Source organism: Martes martes, assembly GCF_963455335.1.
Source record: "Martes martes genome assembly, chromosome: 8".
Classification (NCBI taxonomy): Eukaryota; Metazoa; Chordata; class Mammalia; order Carnivora; family Mustelidae; genus Martes; species Martes martes.
In genome coordinates this window covers 25,155,888-25,176,808 of record NC_137895.1, presented here as the reverse complement: position 1 = coordinate 25,176,808, position 20,921 = coordinate 25,155,888, and the positions used below count along the sequence as shown (strand labels likewise).

The 20,921-nt window shown below is 36.4% G+C and overlaps 1 protein-coding gene across 2 annotated transcripts in view; it reads right to left on the bottom strand.

The window, feature by feature from the left end:
* Positions 1-20,921, bottom strand: part of NTN4 (netrin 4) — a 121,586-nt gene that overhangs the window by 37,400 nt on the left and 63,265 nt on the right. For both annotated transcript variants that reach the window (XM_080809925.1, XM_080809926.1), the window contains exons 4-5: positions 4,424-4,550; positions 2,320-2,508 (exon numbers count right to left, since the gene is read on the bottom strand). In XM_080809925.1, the coding sequence (XP_080666051.1) occupies positions 2,320-2,508; positions 4,424-4,550 (316 nt within the window). The remainder of the gene's footprint in view (positions 1-2,319; positions 2,509-4,423; positions 4,551-20,921) is intronic.

Here is a 20,921-nt window from a genome sequence, read left to right as displayed (position 1 = left end):
CATCAACTGAGCCAGCCAGGTGCCCACTTTTAATTTTTTTTAATCTTATTTTATTTTATTATTATTATTTTAGTAGGCTCCACACCCAGTATGGGGCTTGAACACATGACCCTGAGATTAAGAGTCACACACTACTGACTGAGCCAACCAGTCACCCCCCTATCTATTTAAATATATCCTGTAGAAAATGGTATTAAGACTGAATATATTGTGCATGTAAGCAATTTCATAAGCAGACACTTCATTCAGCACTTGGGGTTAAGGAGGCTTTATTTTATTCCCTAAGGTCCTGTGGATTTTAAAGAAGTAATTATCTTTGACATAGGTATTTTTGATCAATAAAGAGTAGAGACTCTGTAATATTATTTCCCATATTCTATCATATAGGACAATAATAGTTATTGTAATACTAGTTTTCATTTCTTAAGGGCTTACTATAATAGGCAATGCACTAAACAGTTCACATACTTTTTTTTTTTCACATCTTTTTTTTTTTTCCGAAGATTTTATTTATTTATTTGAGAGAGAGAGAGAGCTAGCAAGAGAATACACAAGGAAGGGGGGACAGGGAGAGGGAGAAGCATACTCCCCATGGAGCAGGAAGCCTGACCATGTGGGTGGGGCTCGACCCTAGGACCTGGGATCATAACCTGAGCTGAAGGCAGATGTTAAACCAACTGAGCCACCAGGCACCCCTCACATACTTGATCTTATATAGTTATCATTACAGCCCTATGGGGAGAAAAAATATCAAAGTCCAAACAGCTTTAATAGCTGGCACAGGGTCACATAGCCATAAGGAGCAGGGAAACTTCTATTCTAGATCTGTTCAAAACCTATTAAAATGAATGTCTGAGTACAAAGAGCAAGAGTGAAACCATATTCTTAGAGAAATATTAAGATGTAGATAGAAATTTTGAGCTCAATGTCAAAAGTGAGCTGGGCCACCTTCTGTCTTCTACAGTCTGAGAGAAAAACAAACAAACCCACTCAAATTTCATGTAGATACCACCTGTCCGATGTTTAAAAATATGTATTTATTAAGAGCAATAGAATTTTTTTCCTTTAAATTAAAAAAAAAGAACCCAAGATTTTAAATGAATATTTCCCATTATATTGCTACCTTCTGGTCACTGTTTCTGAGCTAGAACATGGAGTCCTTGGTGGGAAAAGGAAGTACATGGTCATCAATCTCCATTAACAGTCTTGAGTATTTTTTAAGTTAAGTATTAAGTTAAGAGTTATGTCGTTTCGGTAACTACTCATGTATTTAGATGAACTCTTAATACACATTGAACATCTGCGGAAGCTCCGACTGCACCCTTCACGGTCATGTTTCAGATAATGTCTCGTTAATTGAGCCCCTATTTTTAAAAAATTTTACTCTTTTTTCATATAAACCTCCTCTTGGAATTATGCTACAAAAAAGCAAAATCTATTCTATAAAAATTTAGTATTTGGGGAAAGAGTAGGGGATTATTGCTATGTTCTAAGTTAGTTTATGATACAGGGGTACATTAGGGCAGTGTCAGCCAAAGTGTATTCATAATGACACCCAAAGCCGTGGTTTTTCAGGTGTTCAAATTCACTGTAGAGATGAAAGCTAGAATGACCTAAGTACTCATTATCAGTTTGAGTCTGCTTATTGCCTACATCCTACTCATATATTTAGTCTTAAGATAATTTTACAGGGGCACCTGGGTGGCTCAGTGGGTTAAGCCTCTGCCTTCAGCTCGGGTCATGATCTTAGGGTCCTGGGATCAAGCCCCGCATCAGGCTCTCTGCTCAGGAGGGAGCCTGCTTCCCCCTTTCTCTCTTCCTGCTGCTCTGCTTACTTTTGATCTCTCTCTCTCTCTGTGTCAAATAAATAAACAAAATCTTTAAAATAATTTTACATACCCTCTTCTAAAGTAAGCTCTATACCAAATGTGGGGTTTGAACTCACAACCTTAAGATCAAGAGTCACCTGCTCTACCAAGCCAGCCAGCTGCCCCTTAAGATAATTTTAAACATATCTCCCTCTTCATCATCCTTTTTTCCCCTCTTTTATTTCTCACCTTGTTTTCCAAAATGTGGTGCTACAGGAAACAATTTTACTTCACGCAGAGTGATGAAAGAGATTACTTTTATGAATATTGTACTCTTTTCGCCTAACAAGTTAAAAATTTGTGCCGCTTATCAATGAAGAAATGAACTAGTGTGTTGGAGTGTACTAAGAATTTCATGACCTCTCTCCCATGGACCAGCATACGGAGGATGGAAAGATTAATCTCTTTTGTAGAAGTCAAGCTTTTCCCTAGGGACCACTAGTTCACTTACTTTTGCAAGCATCTGGAGCAGAAAAGGGTCTCCGGAGGTCCCGGTAGAAGCCTGGCTTACATCGCTGGCAATGCTGACCTTCCGTATTGTGTTGACAATCAATGCAGACGCCACCACTGCGATTACCTGATGCCTCCCACACGCTAATGTCAAAGTGACAGGCATCAGCATGCCCATTGCACTTGCAGGCTGAGGGGGGAAAAAAGTCATGGCAGGAAAAACAAATAATTTAAAATAATCTAATATTCAGGCTGTTAAAGATGAGGTAAACGATTGCTAAGTTTTTTTTTTATTGAAGCATAACTAACATACAGTGTTGGTATTTAATTTTATTTTTGGTTTTTTAAGTAGTGCACATTTTCACAGTACAAGATTCAAAAAAGCATATAAAAAGGCAGAGACTTTTATTTAGTTTTAAAATTTTAAATTAAAAAACTTAAGTTTTAGGATATGCTTGAAAGTCAGCAAAGCATGGATGTGTCTTCTTAGACAGAGATATTACTATTTCCTTAGTAGCTGAGGTTGACATTTGTTTTGGAAAGACTATTTGAGTGGCTACCCATTTTTTAACCTCTTTAACAGTAACACTTCAGCATTTCCATTCCTGCTTCTTCTCAAGCACCAGTGTCATCACTGTGAGTCCCCTGACCGTGCTTAGAAAACCCTATACTGTCAGACATCATTTGAAAATGAAAATTCATATTGCAGTCACAGATCTAAATTCATGCTCACTAATGAACCTGGAAAGAACCTTGTAGTGGACAGGGGTTAGTAACTTGGCAGGTAGACTGATTTGTCTTTCATGAGGCACTGTTCCTCAGTATTGATATACTGGTAGAATACAAGATAGTCTCCTGTAGAAGCCTGGGTTTTTGGTGGTTTGGTTTTGTTTTTAGAAGGGGTCTGCATTATTTCTTTTGTAACAATTTCTCAAAGACACTTATAAGATTATCAATAACACCAAGTGACAAGTCTCTGTGTTCTAGATGTATTTAGATACACAGTTGGTGTCTGTGGAAAGACCAGAATGGCACTCTAGGAATTTAGGAGAAATTCTTTAGATTCTCTTGATGAGTGATTTAGAATAAGAATCCAGACTTTTCCTGGAGGTCAACTGTGTTTGTGCTATTGTTTTTTCATTGTTTCCTTGACATGTTATGATATTTTGATGATATTCACAATCTTTAGAAAGCATAATATAAGATAATTTAAAATTTATGCTTAGAGGAAATCCTTTACATTTCCTAGAAACTAAAATAAATCAACTAGGATCCCAAATTATGTATGGGAAGAGACTTCCCACAACGTTACTGACAGTACTTGCCTTTAAATTCTTGCAAAACTGAAGTTTTTAAGTATAAACATTGTTATGGGCATGCGTATTTCTCTGAACATTTTGAATTGCAAAGAAAAAAATGGTTTGTATTCCCATATTTTTTACCCTCTTATCTAATCTCCAACCTCAAACCCTAAATTAGCCCTAGTAATGCAGTCTCATTCTTGACGAACTGGCTTAATTTCAAATCTGACTTGTCATTTTAAGTATCATTAAGTGAAGGCATCATGGTATTACGGAAGAAACATTTAATTTGGAGACTGAAGAGCTCGGATCAAGTTCTGACTATCATTTACTATCTTTGACAAGTTACTTAATCTTACTGAGCCTCAATTTCCTGATCTCTCAAGTGGGATTAACACCACATGGTTGCTTTATAGGGCTGTTTTGAGAACTGAATTTGAGATAGCCATTTTCATGATTATAATTTGGTATCTCAGCTATGAGGGTAATTGTATGCCATAATCCTTCTCTTGTGTCTAGCCATGTTTTTATTTTGTCAACTTCTCAAGAAGGGTGCATAGGTCCTGCAAAATGTCCAAGAAAATGGGCAACACATTGTTGGCAAAATAGTCATATTGGCAACTTTGCAAGCAGTGATTGCTTCCAATGGTTGATGTCATAGTGAGCAGTGATATGAGCTATGTTTGTGTAGGTTACAGTGCCTTTCACCCACCGCTTTATATTGTGTTTCTAGAGACAACAAGCAGTCCACAGATAAGTTTACTTTACAAAGAAGGCTTTTAGTCTTGCCGGCTTGGTACTCACTTCTGCACTCATGAGGAGATCCCGTTTTGCCATCAGCTGCCTCCCAGGGGCGGTCGTTGTATAATGGTGCACAGTGTTGGCAGTGGGTACCTGCTGTGTTGTGCTTACACATACACTTTCCATGGACCTAGAAACAAAAATAAGTAAGAGTTGTGAGGCACAAACAATGTTAGGAAGGAATATTCTTCCCACAATCTTATCTCATTTGTTGGCTTTAGGCATATGACACGCATTCACTTTCCTAAAGAAGTCATCAAGGTGTGAGGTCCTTTCTTTAGTTTGTCCTCTGATTAATTCAGAAGATTACACAGAAGGGGCACCTGGATAGCTCAGTCAGTGAAGCATCTGACTCTTGATCTCAGCTTGGGTCTTGATCTCAGGGTTGTGAGTTCAAGACCTGAGTTGGGCTCCACTCTGGGTGTGGAGCCAACTTTAAAAAAAGAAAAAAAGCTTACATAATACATTTTTCTTGGCTGTAGGTTACATGACCCTATATGAGTAATTCTGGAGTACTGGCTAGATATTTACTTAAATTTTTAATACCTTAAAATTTTTCAAATTCCTTACACAAAAGTACTACATCTTCACTATAAAAAATTTGGAAGTCTGTAAATATGATGATTTCATATCACAATCAACATTTGAAGTTTATATTTCCAGTACTTTAAAAATACAATTATACATATATATATATTAAAGATTTTATTTATTAAAGAGAGAGAGTGAAATAGAACGTGAGAGAGGAGAGGGTCAGAGTGAGAAGCAGACTCCCACCTGAGCAGGGAGCCCAATGTGGGACTTGATCTTGCGACCCCAGGATCATACACTGAACCAAAGGCAGTCACTTAACCAACTGAGCCACCCAGGTGCCTATCTCTCTTTCTTTCTCTCTCTCTGTCTCTCTCTATATATATATACATAAAGATTTTATTTATTTGACAGAGAGCAAGTGCATGAGAGAGCACAAACGGGGGAGTGGCAGAGGGAGATGGAGAAGCAGACTCCTGCTGAGCAAGAAGCCCGACAGGGGGCTCGATCCCAGGACCCTGAGATCATGACCTGAGCCAAAGGCAGATGCTTAATGAACTGAGCTACCCAGGTGCCCCAAAATACAATTATATTTAAAACTTCTTTTTTCATATAACAATATATTGATATAATCTTTCCATTTCATTAAATATTCTTGTATAGCACACATTTTTTAAAAAAGATTTTATTTATTTATTTGACAGATGGAGATCACAAGTAGGCAGGGAGGCAGGTAGAGAGAGAGTGGGGGAAGCAGGCTCCCTGCTGAGCAGAAAGCCCGATATGGGGCTTGATCCCAGGACCCTGGGGTTATGACCTGGGCTGAAGGCAGAGGCTTTAACCCACTGAGCCACCCAGGCGCCCCATAGCACACATTTTAATGGCTCCCTTGTATGGTATACAATTTATTTGACCAATCGCCTATTTTTGGTTATTTAGGTTTTAAATATTTTTACATATTATATTTTAGTTCTATAACAAATATCCTTGTAGCTATTTGTGTACATCTTTATTTATTTAGAATGTGTTTTCCAGAAGTAAAACTGAAAATCAAAATCAAAAAATATATATATTTTAAAATATATATCAAAATCAAAATCAAATATTATATATATTTTAAGGCTTTGAATGTATTATGTCATAATGAACATAATGATTTTGTTTTAATCCCACAATTCAGAGTGGTTGAGTTTATTAAAATAGTGTTCCTCACAGGGAGGCATACTTCAATAGAATTCTCTAGGATCTGAGAGTTTTACGAGAATTTTAATTTTTTTTGGTAGACTCTCACCAACAGTTTTAAAAATTAAGCTCTTGGATCATCATACTCCCTAATACCTAAGGACTGCCATGAACTCCAGTACCAACATGCACTTATTGACACATGATGTCATGACTGTACAAATGAAAGCTTTGTAAAGTAGCTCAGAATGGGATCTCTAAATCTGGATCTATGAGTCTTGTTTTGTTTTGTTTTTTCTTGAGAAACAGCATAACAGATAAATTAGCATGAAAGTAATAGATGATAGCAACTAGTCAACAAATATTTAATGTATTTCCACCAGGATATATAGTATGTTAGGCAGTGTTTGGTACACAAAGCATTATAAAACATAATTTCTGTGTTTAAGAATAGTATAATGTAGGGCGCCTGGGTGGCTCAGTGGGTTAAAGCCTCTGCCTTCGGCTCAGGTCATGATCCTAGGGTCCTGGGATCGAGCCCCACATCGGGCTTTCTGCTCCGTGGAGAGCCTGCTTTCTCCTCTCTCTCTGCCTGCCTCTCTGCCTACTTGTGATCTCTGTCTGTCAAATAAATAAATAAAATCTTTAAAAAAAGAGAATAGTATAATGTAGCTGGATAAAAAATATTTACATAGAAAAAATTACAGATAAACAAGGCAATAAATACTGAAGAAAATAAAAGGATGTTGGAATTTAAAAGATGCAGGAATCACCACAGATTGATAGTTGTGGAGGGCTTTAGGAAGGGGGTTGGGTTTTAAGCTAGTCCTTAAAGATGGGCAGTATTTCTGACAGGTAGAAGAGAAGAGACTTCCCAGGAAGAAGAAACAAGATGAACCAAGGTATGGTGCTAGGAGGCTAGGGAGAATCTGTGAACAAAGTTCATTTCAATACAACCAAAATACTTTGACTGCAGTGATAAAGGAAGTACTAGAAATGACATGTACTCGAAGTGGCCAGAATCAAAAGGAATCAAACCCTAGAGTTCAACAAATCTGGAAATAGCTACCCCAGTACATTGATGTACTACTGCTTGACCCAATTTAACGCCAGAGTAAGTTGTGTTTTCTTACCCAGGAGCCCCTTTCTCTTCTAATTCTCTTAGCATATGTCTTTGGTTCCACTGAGGCACTCTGGATTATGCATTATTCAAGTCTGTGAGATGACTACTATGGACCTTATGCTCATAAAATGTTCAAGTGCAGGAATTATATAGGGCTTGGAGGACTGCAGGCTACTTGTGGATGATCCCCATGAGGTCTAAGTGGTGTAATCTGGAAAATTTCATAAATGATTTTGGTGGCTATCTTGCTAAATTTCACTTCTGTGTATTGTAATGTAAGGTTTCTATACTTAATGAAAGTTAATTATAACTGTCCTTTTAGTTCTTAGGGATTAATTAAAGTATTACTTCTTTTTAAGAGGGTAGGATTGTCTCCTTAGAGTACAATGATGTTGCAAGAATTTTTGTTAATTTTCCTTATAGAAACTGAACTAGTGTTATAGATCCAACTTACTGATTTTGGTCTTGGAATACCCAAGTGAGATGAGTTACAGTTACCTGTTTTCTTGGGCTTCTTTTTGTGACAGTCTCTCCTAGGAGCTGGTTAGATGTAAAGTCCCATGGAGTTGTAAGATACATCTCCATTCACACATGCAGGTGAGTTCAAAAGACAGATTTGCACTTAGATTTGGAGATCTGCAGGAATTTAATTTTTACTGCTCTATGAGAGTGTGGTCTTCTGGAGTACCTGGGTAGCTCAGTCAGTTGAGCATCTACCTTCAGCTCAGATCATGATCCCTGTGTCCTGGGATCAAGTCCCGTGTTGGGCTCCCTGCCCAGAAGGGAGCCTGCTTTTTCCTCTCCTCCCTGCTTGTGCTCTCCTTTGATATCTCTGTCTCTCTCTCTCTCTCCTTCAAACAAATAAATAAAATCTTTAAAAAAAAAAAAAAAAGAGTGTGGTCTTTTTATTCCAGCTCTTGGAAATCTGATTTTTCATATTTTCTGGTAGAAATGCTCCAGTCCTACTGCTTTTATTAAATCTTTTAAATTCAGCATTCCTTATCATGATGAAAAAATAGAAACCCTTTATTAAATAACTTTGGCATGGGAAGGTTCTCCAAAGACTCTCAGTAAAAGCTAGATGCTGACTTCAAACAAAATGGAGTCTTTGGAAAAACTGAGTAAGAAAATTCTCCTAAAGTGGAAGCGTTTAGTAAAGTGAAGACACATTTATTATATAGCTGGCCGAAGTTGGTAGGATAATGAAAATTAGTGGGAAGAATAGTTTTACAATTGTCTTAATTCTATAACCTGTAAAAATAATCCCACATGCAGAACACTGAGGATACAAATATTTGATGAAGTTAGAGTCAGAATTCCTGGAATAAACCACCCTAATTCACCACTACTGTTATATGGAGTATTATCTGAAGGGGGCATTTTAGAAAATGTTAAAAGTAAATATGGTAAGGACCAAAGTCAATAAATACTATTTATATAAAACTTCTTAGTCCTTGAGGCTGTGTCTAAAGAACATGTAGGATTTTCCTTAGATAAAAACCCCAAAGTAATATTCTGGGGAAAATCCATAAATAAAGAGGGCATGTGTTGGGGAGGTAGATTCTATATAGATCATGGAACATATTAAATATCAGCTTAGGATGTTGGAATTTACCCTGTAGGTACTGAAGATCCATTGAAGATCTTTGAGTAAGGAAATGATTAAAAGGTATATTAAATACATGTTCTTTTCTTCTTTCTAAAAAAAACCTTCTTTCTACCTCATTCCCATCTTGTCTCTTGTGTTCTTTCTTCCACTTCCCTTTTTACTGTTTCTATGCCATACATACATATATATGGCAAATAAATATACCAGCTTATGATTTTGTTTTTGTTTGTTTGTTTGTTTTTACCCCAGCTTATGGTTTCCAACAGCCAGTGGCACTCACATATATTTTCTGATAATGCTCAAAAATTTAAAATGTTAATTCTTATTGCCTTTTAGCATCTTTTCTCCTTTTAAACAACCATTTACTGAGTACTGTATAAAGATGGATGCTGTGAAGTATTGTTCATTTTCTTTAGAGGAACTAAACTATCATTATAGGTCAGTTTATCAGGTTTGGTCTTGGAATGTCCGAGCCTATAAGTAAAACCCAGCCCTAGCCCACAAATTCCAGGCCTCAGGAGGCCACAGACATCTAGGGAAACCTCATCAAACATTCACATGTATCACAAGATAATGGGGACAGGTCCTTTCCCTCTGGAGTACAGATTTCAGAGCATTCCCTTGCTCCCACATGCTGAGAATTGGGATGAGCCTCCCAGGGCCTGAAAAATGCCAGCCCAGCAAATTTTTCTGCACACAGAAAAATTCAAGGAACTGTCATTTTGAGAATTACCAAAAATAGCTGTAAATCATTATCTAGACCATCTGAAACAAGAAATCCTTCCTCAGCGATACAACCATTACTGTTCAAGCTTGAAAGATCACCCACTATTTGATGCTCGTGAAAAATGTGCAAGTAAAACTAGGTCTTTATTGGAGGGAAAAAAAACAACAGAAAAAGGAAACTTTAGTAACAAGTTAAACATAGCTCTTGTTTGATACACAAACATGAATTGGATAAAGGGCAGGAAAATGGGATTATATACTTAAGGTGTAGTTGAAGAAGAGGGGTGTCTGGTTGTCTGATTGGAAAAGGAGAAATTGACTTTAACCGCAAGTGTATAACTCCTAATTATCTTGGTATTTTGGTTATTCTGTGCATTTCGTAACCCCCTTTTTTATACTGAGTACTTTATTCTGTTGATGTCAAAAATTTTCCTACTTGTATCTAATATTATTTGTTGTTAATATTAACCTATATGCAAGTAATTTTCAGCATACTTATAGGGAAGGACTCATGCAAACTTTGAACCACTAATTTAAGCAATTATTGGAACAAGCATGCTCACTAGAACAGCATGCTCATTAGTAACTATGCACTTTAGATAGATAGATAGATAGATAGATATATGCCAAATAGATAAGGAGAGAAAATGCAATTTCTTCATATTTGAAGCTACAAACATAGGAATCTAGGGTGGGAGCAAAATGAGGAAATTATTATCTTTCAGATCCATCACTGGAAGATAGATAGGTCTTGCCTCAAAAAGCTGCTTCTTCATTGTTGTTCCTTTTGGGGCAGAAGAACTTCCAGCAGTCTGTACCCATGGAGTTGAGGAAATTGGCCATGGCAAGAGAATGTGAGAATTGGATCATTGGCAGTGTCAGGTATATATGGGTTGGACAGTCACTTATCAAGATGTTGTAGAATATTTAAACATTAGATGGGACATTGGCTTAGACAACATTCAGGGTCCTACCAGTCTTAGGATTCTGTGATTTTTTTAAAATTTTATTTATTTATTAATGAGAGAGAGAGTGAGAGAGAGCAAGCACGAGGACAAGCAGGGAGAGAAGCAGGCTCCCCGCTGAGCAAGGAACCCTATGTGGGACTCGATCCTACCATGCTGGGATTGGGATCATGACCTGAGCTGAAGGTGGACGCTCAACTGACTAAGCCACCCAGGTGTCCCAGGATTCTATGATTTTAAGGCCTTCTTCTCTGTGTTGGGAATATTGTTGGTTGTAGGCAACTACCCATAATCTTTTCTGAACTCCCAAGAAGACTTATATGGCTGGGTCCTACTGCCAACTCACCAATGCAGAACATTTCCAGATCATCTGAAAATCAAAGGGATTTTGGAAGAGCTAGAAGAGTATCTCTTCCTTCCTGCAGGCACTTCTTGTGACACAGATGAAGAAGTAAATAAATGTTCATAGATAGTCTCTGAAGACAGACTTTCATTTGATATTGACTATACCTAAATGAGCATAAATTCTATTCTTTTTATTTTTCTTCTACTGTTTTCTACCCCTGCTGTAATTTTAAGAAATCATAGGCTAAATATCATTCTAGCTCCTGCCTTCCAAATAAAAGTATACTTCATCATCTAGTAATGCTTGCTACAGACATTCACCATAATGGAAATTACCGAAGCAAAAAATCAATCCGGTTAATGCTTTGGAGGACTCATATTAATTGAATTCTTTTAGGAATGCCTGAAAAAAATTGCTTCCCAACTGCTTTCCAAGAAAGAAAGGAACAGCTGTTGCTCATGTCCTACTAAAAATTATAATGAAAATTAGTGGGGGGGGGGGGAAAAGCCTTCACAGCTAAGTATTTAGAAATTCTTGAATTTCATCAAGTAAGTGATTTTCTTGTGCCATGGTGCCATTATTATTTACATATACATGATTTTATTTTCATTTTTCCCACTCAACTTTGAATTCCAATGGCAAATGAGTCTTCTTTCATACTGTCATTGGAACTTTAAAAAATGTTTGTGAAAAGAGAATACAAACAGTGCCTATTCTATGAACCAAAGGAAAATGCCCACTTACAGGCAGCTGCAGCAATTCACAGAACTCTATTTAACTATGACAAATGATTTAGAAGTGGAACAATGCTACACAGCAATTTAAGACAAAATGTGAAGGCAAAAACTGATTAATTTCTAAAGAGATAATATGTCCCTTTTAGAAGAAAAGGATTAACTTCTAAAAGAATGAACTTCTTATGCATGCAAAGAGATAAATTCTAATAACGGGCTAGCCTGTTAGAGCCTTCCCCTCTTAAGCAGGACAAAAACTGCAGACAACAATGCTGCAGCACAAACCTTTGAATAGGAAGCATTGTGAGGAAAACATGTCTTTTCATGAACAAATAAAATATCCCTTTTCCCCATTAAAGGTTTGAATGTTTTAATTTAACAGAAGATGTGGGAGTTCTATGGTGAATATGAAGCATAATAATTGAGTTTGGTGGAAAAGGTGGCTTGAAACATACTGTTTCAGAATGGGGCAAAAAGGTTGAAGGCTGAGTATTCCAAACCCTTGCCCAATAATATATATAACAAGAATGCAACCAATTGAAAAGTTTTATGATCCATTCATTGGTCTGAACTTGGACACTAGAGAAAGCAGCCCTTGTAAGAAAGTATGGGCAATAAAATAAAGTTAGATATAGAGCAGAAACAATTATGATTAAAGAATGAAAACTGGCCAGTACTTTGAGACTTCTCCCTTCTCAGTTAGCCAGTTGCCTGAAATTCTTCCTGTAGAAATTCATTCCTTTAGCTTTAAATGGGTTTGGAGGTCCAGGAGCTCCCTACAAAAATGCACTTATCCTCAAAAAGGGGGAAATCCTTAATTATTAGCAACAAACATATCAGCTGGGATTATAACCATCTGTTCTCAATCCTAGAACTAGACTCCAAGTTGCCTAGAGGAGGAAGAGTCTTCATGATTGAGGGGAAGGGAATGTCTTAGGGGCAAAGGGAAGGAACCAAAGACAAACTATGCCTACGTTCACCTTCTTGCCAAGAACCTTGCTTTGGCTGACAGAGCTGGAAAAAAGCATGAATGGAACGAATGCAAATTTCATAAGAAAACTGCACGTAGTACACTGTATAGTAATCATGGGCTTATCTGCCTCCTCCACTAGACTGTAAGCCCTTTGCGGGAAGAAACTTGTGGGTTAAATTTCTTCAAATCTCCAGTAACTGACATATAATAGGTTTTCAACAAATATGTGTTAATTCTTTTTCATTCTGCAAATATTTTCAATAGAGCATTGATAACCTTAGTTATTGGATTTAGTTACATTTTATAAACTTGCCAAGAAGGCAGAGTACCAATTATGCATTTGAAGTGGGAATAGGATACTTTCAATTGTTTGTCACAGAGCAGGATTTGGGGTAGAATAGGATTGAAAGACATTCAGGTTTGTCCAGAGTGCTTCCTATAAGGTGTATACTAGTTTATATCCAGGCAGGGCATGTTGGCAAATATGTTCTCATCTGTAGTAGTCATCTCTAGTTGCTGTGGTAGATCGGTAAGCTTAAGGAACATGGAGGGAATGTTCCCTTCCTGAGTCACAGAGGGAAATGAGAGTGATAATAACAATGGTGATGATGATAAATAATAACAATAGTAGTAGTAGATAATATTGAGTAGCACTCTGTATTGGGCACTGTTCTGGTTCATTGCAAAGTATTAACTGATTGGATTTACACAAGAACCCTGTAAGGTAGGGACAATGATCACTGCCATTTCACAAGGGAGGAAACTGAAGTTCAAAGAGTCTAGATAATTTGCCTAAGGTCACAAAAGCCAGTAGTGTTGGAGCGACAGTATTTGAATTCTAGGAGTCTGACTCCAATCATTTTAACCCCTATCTATGCTATGATAAAACCCTAGGAAGTAGGATTTTGAGGGGTCCACTTCAGCCAACTCCCTTGAGGGTGTTACCTCAGTAAAACAGATGTGTTCCAAAACAATTTGTCCTTGGAGAACTCTTCAGGACAGAAGCTGGTTTGGGCTCAAAGTGAACCATTTCCTGAGGGTTCTGGTCTTGAGTGGATTATTAGTCCTGCTCCTCTGGAAGAAGCCTAGTGGTTTTGGAGATGGGAGAATACTAGCAGATTGGCCCCCATCTCCCCCTGGCATGAATAAGTTGAGGGCATGTAAAGGATCTCATTGGTTCAGTGTAAAACCTGAGTCCTAGGGTTCAGTGTAAAACCCAAGTCCAAAAATTAATTAATTTCTGGGCCACTGCAAGTTTTACTTCTCAGAAACTTGGTGAATAAATTTACAAATGAAGAGGATAACAGGAATGTAAATGAACTCTAATTAAAGATTTGCTTCTTGTGAATAGCACCTCTTTATTGTATTTACTGTCCCTTTTAGATGCCCTCGAGTTGGAAAGTAATATCATACAGTGTGGTGGTTTTTACAGTCAGTATTATTTAGGTTATTAATAGCAGTAATGTCAGTAGTAATTTAGGTTATGGAGAATGGTTAAGTGAAAACACTGTACATATCCTAATGATTCAGATACATTTTTAGATTCAGGTTGCTATGTTATTTCCATTTTTTTCATGTACAAGATTTTGTATACCCTCAAACTGATTTGTATATCTAAATGGCAGTGTATTTGTGCCATTGTGCATGCTCTTTACCACCAAAAAAAAAAAAAGAATCAGGAGTTGAAGGAGTATTCAGAAGCATGCATACATAAACAAGCAAAATTTTCAAATGCCACCAAATTTATGTACTCCAAATTGTGGGCATTTATTCCAAGATTGTTTAAAGATGTGGTTCAGCAGCTCTTTTTTTAAATAGTATTACAGCTAGAACTAAGAACTAAAATCAAGTTTTGTGAGTTATCTTTCAACATACATTATGGCCCCTTTTGGAAAAATTAGATGATTGGTCAAACCAAAACCAAAGAAATTAAAAACAAACTCCCCAAACCTACCTGTCTGCATAAAGGAGGTCAGAAACTGCTTCAGGGCAGAGAAAAACAAATTTGTGCCTTCAGATAAATTACAAAACACTTTTGGGTTTTAAAATATTATTAATAAAGTAACCTCATTTAAAAAGCCACGTGAAAGTAGGTCTTAAAATAGTCCCATTGTTTTAAAATGTACTATTATTGGTTCAACTGTGTATTTTTTTGTTAAGTGAGCACTTTAAATTTGGGGTCCTTGAGGAATTTTTGGGTAGGATTCTCTCACTCTTCAGAGTAATGACTTTCTAGAACAAAGAAAATCTCTTCTTTTTGTGAGTGCAGGGATAGGGACTACTTTTATTTATTACAGGGGCTTAAGAGGTTTAAGTGTACTGTCTTTTGAGGAAGATGCTTTGGATCCTATCTGTAAGTATATTCAGCATTCTTTATTTATATATGTGTGGTTCTTCTCATTTTCCCTTGAATAAGTTATAATGTCTTGCTGGTCCTTCATTAATTAATGAGTTAAATAAAATTTCTGACCTGTGTTTATTTTATATCTGAACAAGAGTCATGACTTCACTCTTAAAATTATCCTTGGGGCACCTGGGTGGCTCAGTAGGTGAAGCATCTGCCTTCAGCTCTGGTCATGATCTCAGGGTCCTGGAATTGAGCCCCATGTTGGGCTCTCTGCTCAGTGGGGAGTCTGCTTGCTCCTCTCCCTCTCCTTTTGCTCCTCCCTCCTACTCATGCTCTCTCTCGCTCTCAAATAAATAAATAAATAAATAAATAAATAAATAAATAAAATCTTTAAAAAAAATGTATCCTTTAACACTGCCATTTCTTATCTGGCACATGTTCTTCCATCTATCAAGACTGCTTGAGCATGTACTTCTAAAAGGAGAATTCCAACTTGCTTTATATAGCTAAATGGGCTTTGATGTTTTATATGTTCTCAAGATTAGTTCTACTGACTTTCTCTTTTCAGTATCATCAGGTACTTTATCTTTCCTTTGGGGACTGTAATAAATATTTCTGCCATAAAAATACAACATATTGCATGGAGCACTGGGTGTGGTGCATAAACAATGAATTTTGAAACACCGAAAAAAAAATAAAATTAAAAAAAATACAAATAGCATGGAAATAAATATTGTGATGCTCTGGAGGCTTATGAAGATTACATTTAGATAAGATCCTTCTATTAGCAACTTATGTGATTTTTCCCCCTACCATTACTTGATTGCATAGAACTGTTTTCTATTTGTTCTTTCTTTCCAACGGGTTTTAAGAATTATTTCTGACTACTGGGTTTTTAAAAATGATGTCTGTCCAACAGACGTATTTATTTGGATAAATGTTACAAGTGAATCGAGCTAGAGCATGTGCATAATTTCGTTTCGGATTTTCATGTGTACAATGACACTATGATTTTAAGTAAGGCACTGTGATTTTAAGATGTGTATTTTAGTGCATCTAAGGCTTTCTTGCCTTATAATATCAAATTAGCTTCTCTTCCCTGTGATAGTCACAATTTCTTCAGCTGTAAGATACAGAACAAGAGAAGATTGGCAAATATCATTAGATTCTTGCTGTAGTTTTGTCCTGAGGCAAAATTTGAGTTTACTATAAAACTGTATAAGAAACTATGTTGGTATATAGCTAAGTAATTTGGAATTTCTTTCAAGCCAAATTGCCATCTGGTCCCTGTGTCCAGTTACTAAGACAGTTGTTCCACCTGCTCCCATCTCTGTTCTTCACTTGATCTCTGTTAAGTCTTGTTTTCATAACTTCCCTTTGCACTTGTCTTTATACACTGAAACTTTTCCAAGGTCATAATGCAAATCAGTGACAGAACAGGGAACAGAACTCCCAAGAGAGTCCTAAAATATTAGAGGCCCCATCTTAGAACAGTGATGTAATCAGGAGGATTTTTCCCCTTCCCATCAACACCTAAAATAACTTCTCACGATAAAATCTCTTTGAAGGGAAAAGAGATCATATTACTTTCAATTTCTTAGTACCTATCTAATATTAATAATTTTAGAAAAAAAAGCAAAAGTGGAATTAATAATATGTAACTTCTAATGTGCTGTTAAAACTATTAACACAATAACTATGAGACAAGAACCTGGGAAACTGAGTGAAGGCAAAAACTAGAAGAACTCATTTTGTAAGCAACTTATCTGTCAAGCAGCATTTGGCATGAGAATGGAGGAAGGATTTGTGGGGTTTTATTCAATGTCTTTTTGGATTTAGATGGTTTTTATAATGAGTTGGGGGCCAGGTAAATTCTATTAGAAGTGCTGTGGGGGATTAATAAGTACTTTTCATCCTTACTGACAGTCACTTTCTCAATGTGTTCACATAGCCTCTGGTTATTTTAAAGGAAAATTGCTTGTCCGAGACTATTTTGCATTCTCACACAAAGTTTTTTTTTTTTTTTAATTTCATTCATTCCAGTTCACATTTCCCACTGTTTTCCTTCTTTCTTGACAGCTCTGTTTGACTGTCACTCAGCATTCTATACAGTACAGAGGGTATTACAAAAGTTGACTTGTTTAAGATAAATGAGCCCCTGATTGTGGTACAAGAAGCCAGTTGCTAGGGCATGTTTACTTCCATAGTCTTTTGTTGTTGAATTAATTAATTCATTCAGATGCTTCTTTTTATATCGGAAAAATTACTTGTTTCTAGGTGAATCTTATAAAATGTAGCCTTCATGATTGAGTATGCTCATATTAAAAAAAAAAAACAACTTATGCTTGTTTGGCAACTCTATCAGAATGCAGAGTCATTAAGAAATTTGTGATCATCTGTATATGGCCAGAAACAACAGCCACAGCTTTTGGAAGAATTAGTTTTCCTCAGTACCCATCCATTCAAAGCTATTGCTTTTAAAAACAGTCAGCTTAATGACCAGGACTTTAAAAGAAATATATTCATTCTACAAAATTCCTCCTTAACCAGCCATAGGTTTTTGTACGTTTAGCTACTGATTTTTCGTATTGTAATTATATTCATGTAACATAAAACTTATCATTTTAACTATGTTAAAGTGTACAATTCAGTGGTCTTTAGTATATCAAAATGTTGTGCAATAATTACCACCATCTAATTCCAGAGCATTTTCATCACCCCCAAAAGAAACCTTGCACTCATTAAACAGTCACTCCTCATCTCTCCCCAACTCCTGGCAACCACTACTATCTTTATAGATTTGCCTATTCTGGACATTACATATAAAAGGCATGATACAATATGTGGTCTTCTGTGTCTGCTTTCTTTCACTTAGCATAAAGTTTTCAAGGTTCATTCATGTTGTAGCATGCATCAGTACTTCATTCTTTTTTATGGCTGGATAATATTCCTTTTTAAAAAAATAGCTCTCCTTGTGTCCTTTATTTTTCACTTATCTTTTTATGTTTCAAGTTTTTATTTAAATTCTAGTTAGTTAGCATATGGTTGTAATATTAGTTTCAGGAGTAGAATTTAGTGATTCATCACTTACATACAACACCCAGTACTCATCACATCAAGAACTCTCCATAATGCCCGTCACCCATTTAGCCCATCCCCCATTCCCACCTCCCCTCCAGCAGCTCTCAGTTTGTTCTCTATAGTTAAGAGTCTCTTTTATGGTTTGCCTCTCTCTCTTCCCCCCCACCCCATGTTAATCAGGTTTGTTTCTTAAATTCCACGTATGAGTGAAATAGTATGGTATTTGTCTTTCTGTGACTGATTTATTTTGCTTAGTATAATGTGCTCTAGCTCCATCCACATTGCTGCAAATGTTGATTTCATTCTTTTTTATGATTGAGTAATATTCGATTGTATATATATACCACATCTTCTTTATCCATTCATCAGTCAGTGGACATTTGGGCTCTATCCATAACCTAGTTATTTTTGATAGGATAGTATTCCATTGTACAGATATACCACATTTTCTGTATCCATTCATCAGCTAAAGGGCCCTGGAATTGCTTCCACTTTTTAGCTTTTGTGAATGATGCTGCTATGAATATTCATGTCTGAGATTTTATGTAGATAAAGGTTTTCAATTCACCTGGTTATATACTGAGGAGTAGAATGGCTGGGTCATATGGGTCATGTGTTAGCATTCCAGTTTCTCTATATTCTAGCCAACATTTATTATTATTTACCTTTTTGGTTATAGTCATCCTACTGGGTTTGAAGTGGTATTTCATTGTGGTTTTGATTTGCGTTTCCCTAGTGACTAAGGAGGCTGGGCATCTTTTTTTTAAATCTAAATTCAATTAGCCAACATATAGTACATCATTAGTTTCAGATGTAGAGTTCAGTAATTCATCAATTGCATGTAACACCCAATGCTCATCACATCACGTGCCCTCCTTAATGCCCATCACCTAGTTACCACATCCACCCACGGACCTCCCCTCCAGCAGCCCTCAGTTTGTTTCCTATAGTTAAGAGTCTCTGATGGTTTGTCTCCCTCTCTGACTTCTTCCCATTCAATTTTCCATCCTTTCTCCCAGGATCCTCTGTGCTATTTCTTATATTCCACATATGAGTGATACCATATGATAATTGTCTTTCTCTGATTGACTTATTTTGCTCAGAATAATAAACTCCAGTTCCATTCACGTCAATGTAAATGGTCAGATTTCATCCTTTCTGATGGTAGAGTAATATTCCATTGTACATATGTATATACCACATATTTTTTTATCCATTCATCTGTCAAAGGACATCTGGGCTCTTTCCATATTTTGGCTGTTGTGGACATTGCTGCTATAAACATTGGGGTGCAGGTGCCCCTTCAGATCACTACATTTGTATCTTTGTGGTAAATACCTAGTACTGCAATACTGGGTTATAGGGTAGCTCTATTTTTAATTTCTTGAGGAACCTCCATACTGTTTTCCAGAATGGTTGTGCCAGCTTGCATTTCCACCAGCAGTGTAAGAGCGTTCCCCTTTCTCTGCATCCTTGCCAATATTTGTTGTTTTCTGACTTGTTAATTTTAGCCATTCTTACTGGTGTGAAGTGGCATCTCATTGTGCTTTTGATTTATATTTTCCTGATGCCAAATGATGTTGAGAATTTTCTCATGTGTCTGTTGGCCATTTGTATGTGATGTATCTTATTGATCAATTTGCAAATATTGAACACTTGCTACCCAGGAATAAATCCCATTTGATTGTGGTGAATTATTATTTTAATGTATTGTTGGATTCAGTTTGCTAGTATTTTGTTGAAGAGTTTTGTATTTATGTTTATCAGAGATATTGTCCTGTGGTTCTCTTTTTTGTGGTGTCTTTATCTGGTTTTGTTATCAGGATAATGCTGGCCTCAGAATGAATTGAAAGTTTTCCTTCTTTTTCTATTTTTTGGACTGGTTTGAGAAGAATAAGTACTAACCTTCTTTAAATGTTTGGTAGAATTTGCCTGTGAAGCCATCTGGTCCTGGATTTTTATTTGTTGGGAGCTTTTTGATTACTGATTTGATTTCTTGGCTGGTAATCAGTTTGTTCAACTTTTCTATTTCCTATTATTTCAGCTTTGGTAGGTTATATGTTTCTAGGAATTTATCCATTTCTTCTATATTGGTCAGTTTTGGGGCTTATAGTTTTTCATAATATTCTCTTATAATCATTAGTATTTCTGTGGCGTTGGTTGTTATTTCTCCTCTGTCATTTGCAATTTTATTTATTTGGGTCCTCTCTCTCTCTCTCTCTTGCTTTTTTTTTTTTTTTTGATAGGTCTGGATACAGGTTTATCAATTTTATTCATTTTTTTCCCAAAGAACCAGCTCCTCTATCTGTTCTATTATTTTTCTAGTTTCTATATCATTTATTTCTGTTCTAATGGGAATTATTTCCTTCCTTCTGCTGGTTTTAGGTTTTGCTTGTTGTTCTTTTTCTAGATTCTTTAGGTGTAAAGTTAGGTTGCTTATATGAGATTTTTCTTGTTTCTTGAGGTAGGTCTATATGGGTATAAATTTCCCCTTTAGAACCACTTTTGATGCAACCTCAAAGTTTTAAACCATTGTCTTCATTTACATCTGGTTCTGTGTACTTTTTAATTTCTTCTTTTGTTTCCTGATTGACCCATTAATTGTTAAGTAGTATATTATTTAACCTCCATGTATTTGTGGGCTTTTCAGCTTTTTTCTTGTGGTTAACTTCTAATTCTATAGCATTCTGGTCAGAAAAGTGCACGTTATGACTTAGATTTTTCTTGAATTTGTTGAGGCTTTTTTTTGTGACCTAGTATGTTATCTGTTCTTGAGAATTTTGCATGTGCACTTGAAAACAATGTGTATTCTGCTGTTTTAGGATGGAATGTTCTGAATATATTTGTTAAATCCATCTGGTCCAGTGTGTCATTCGAAGCCATT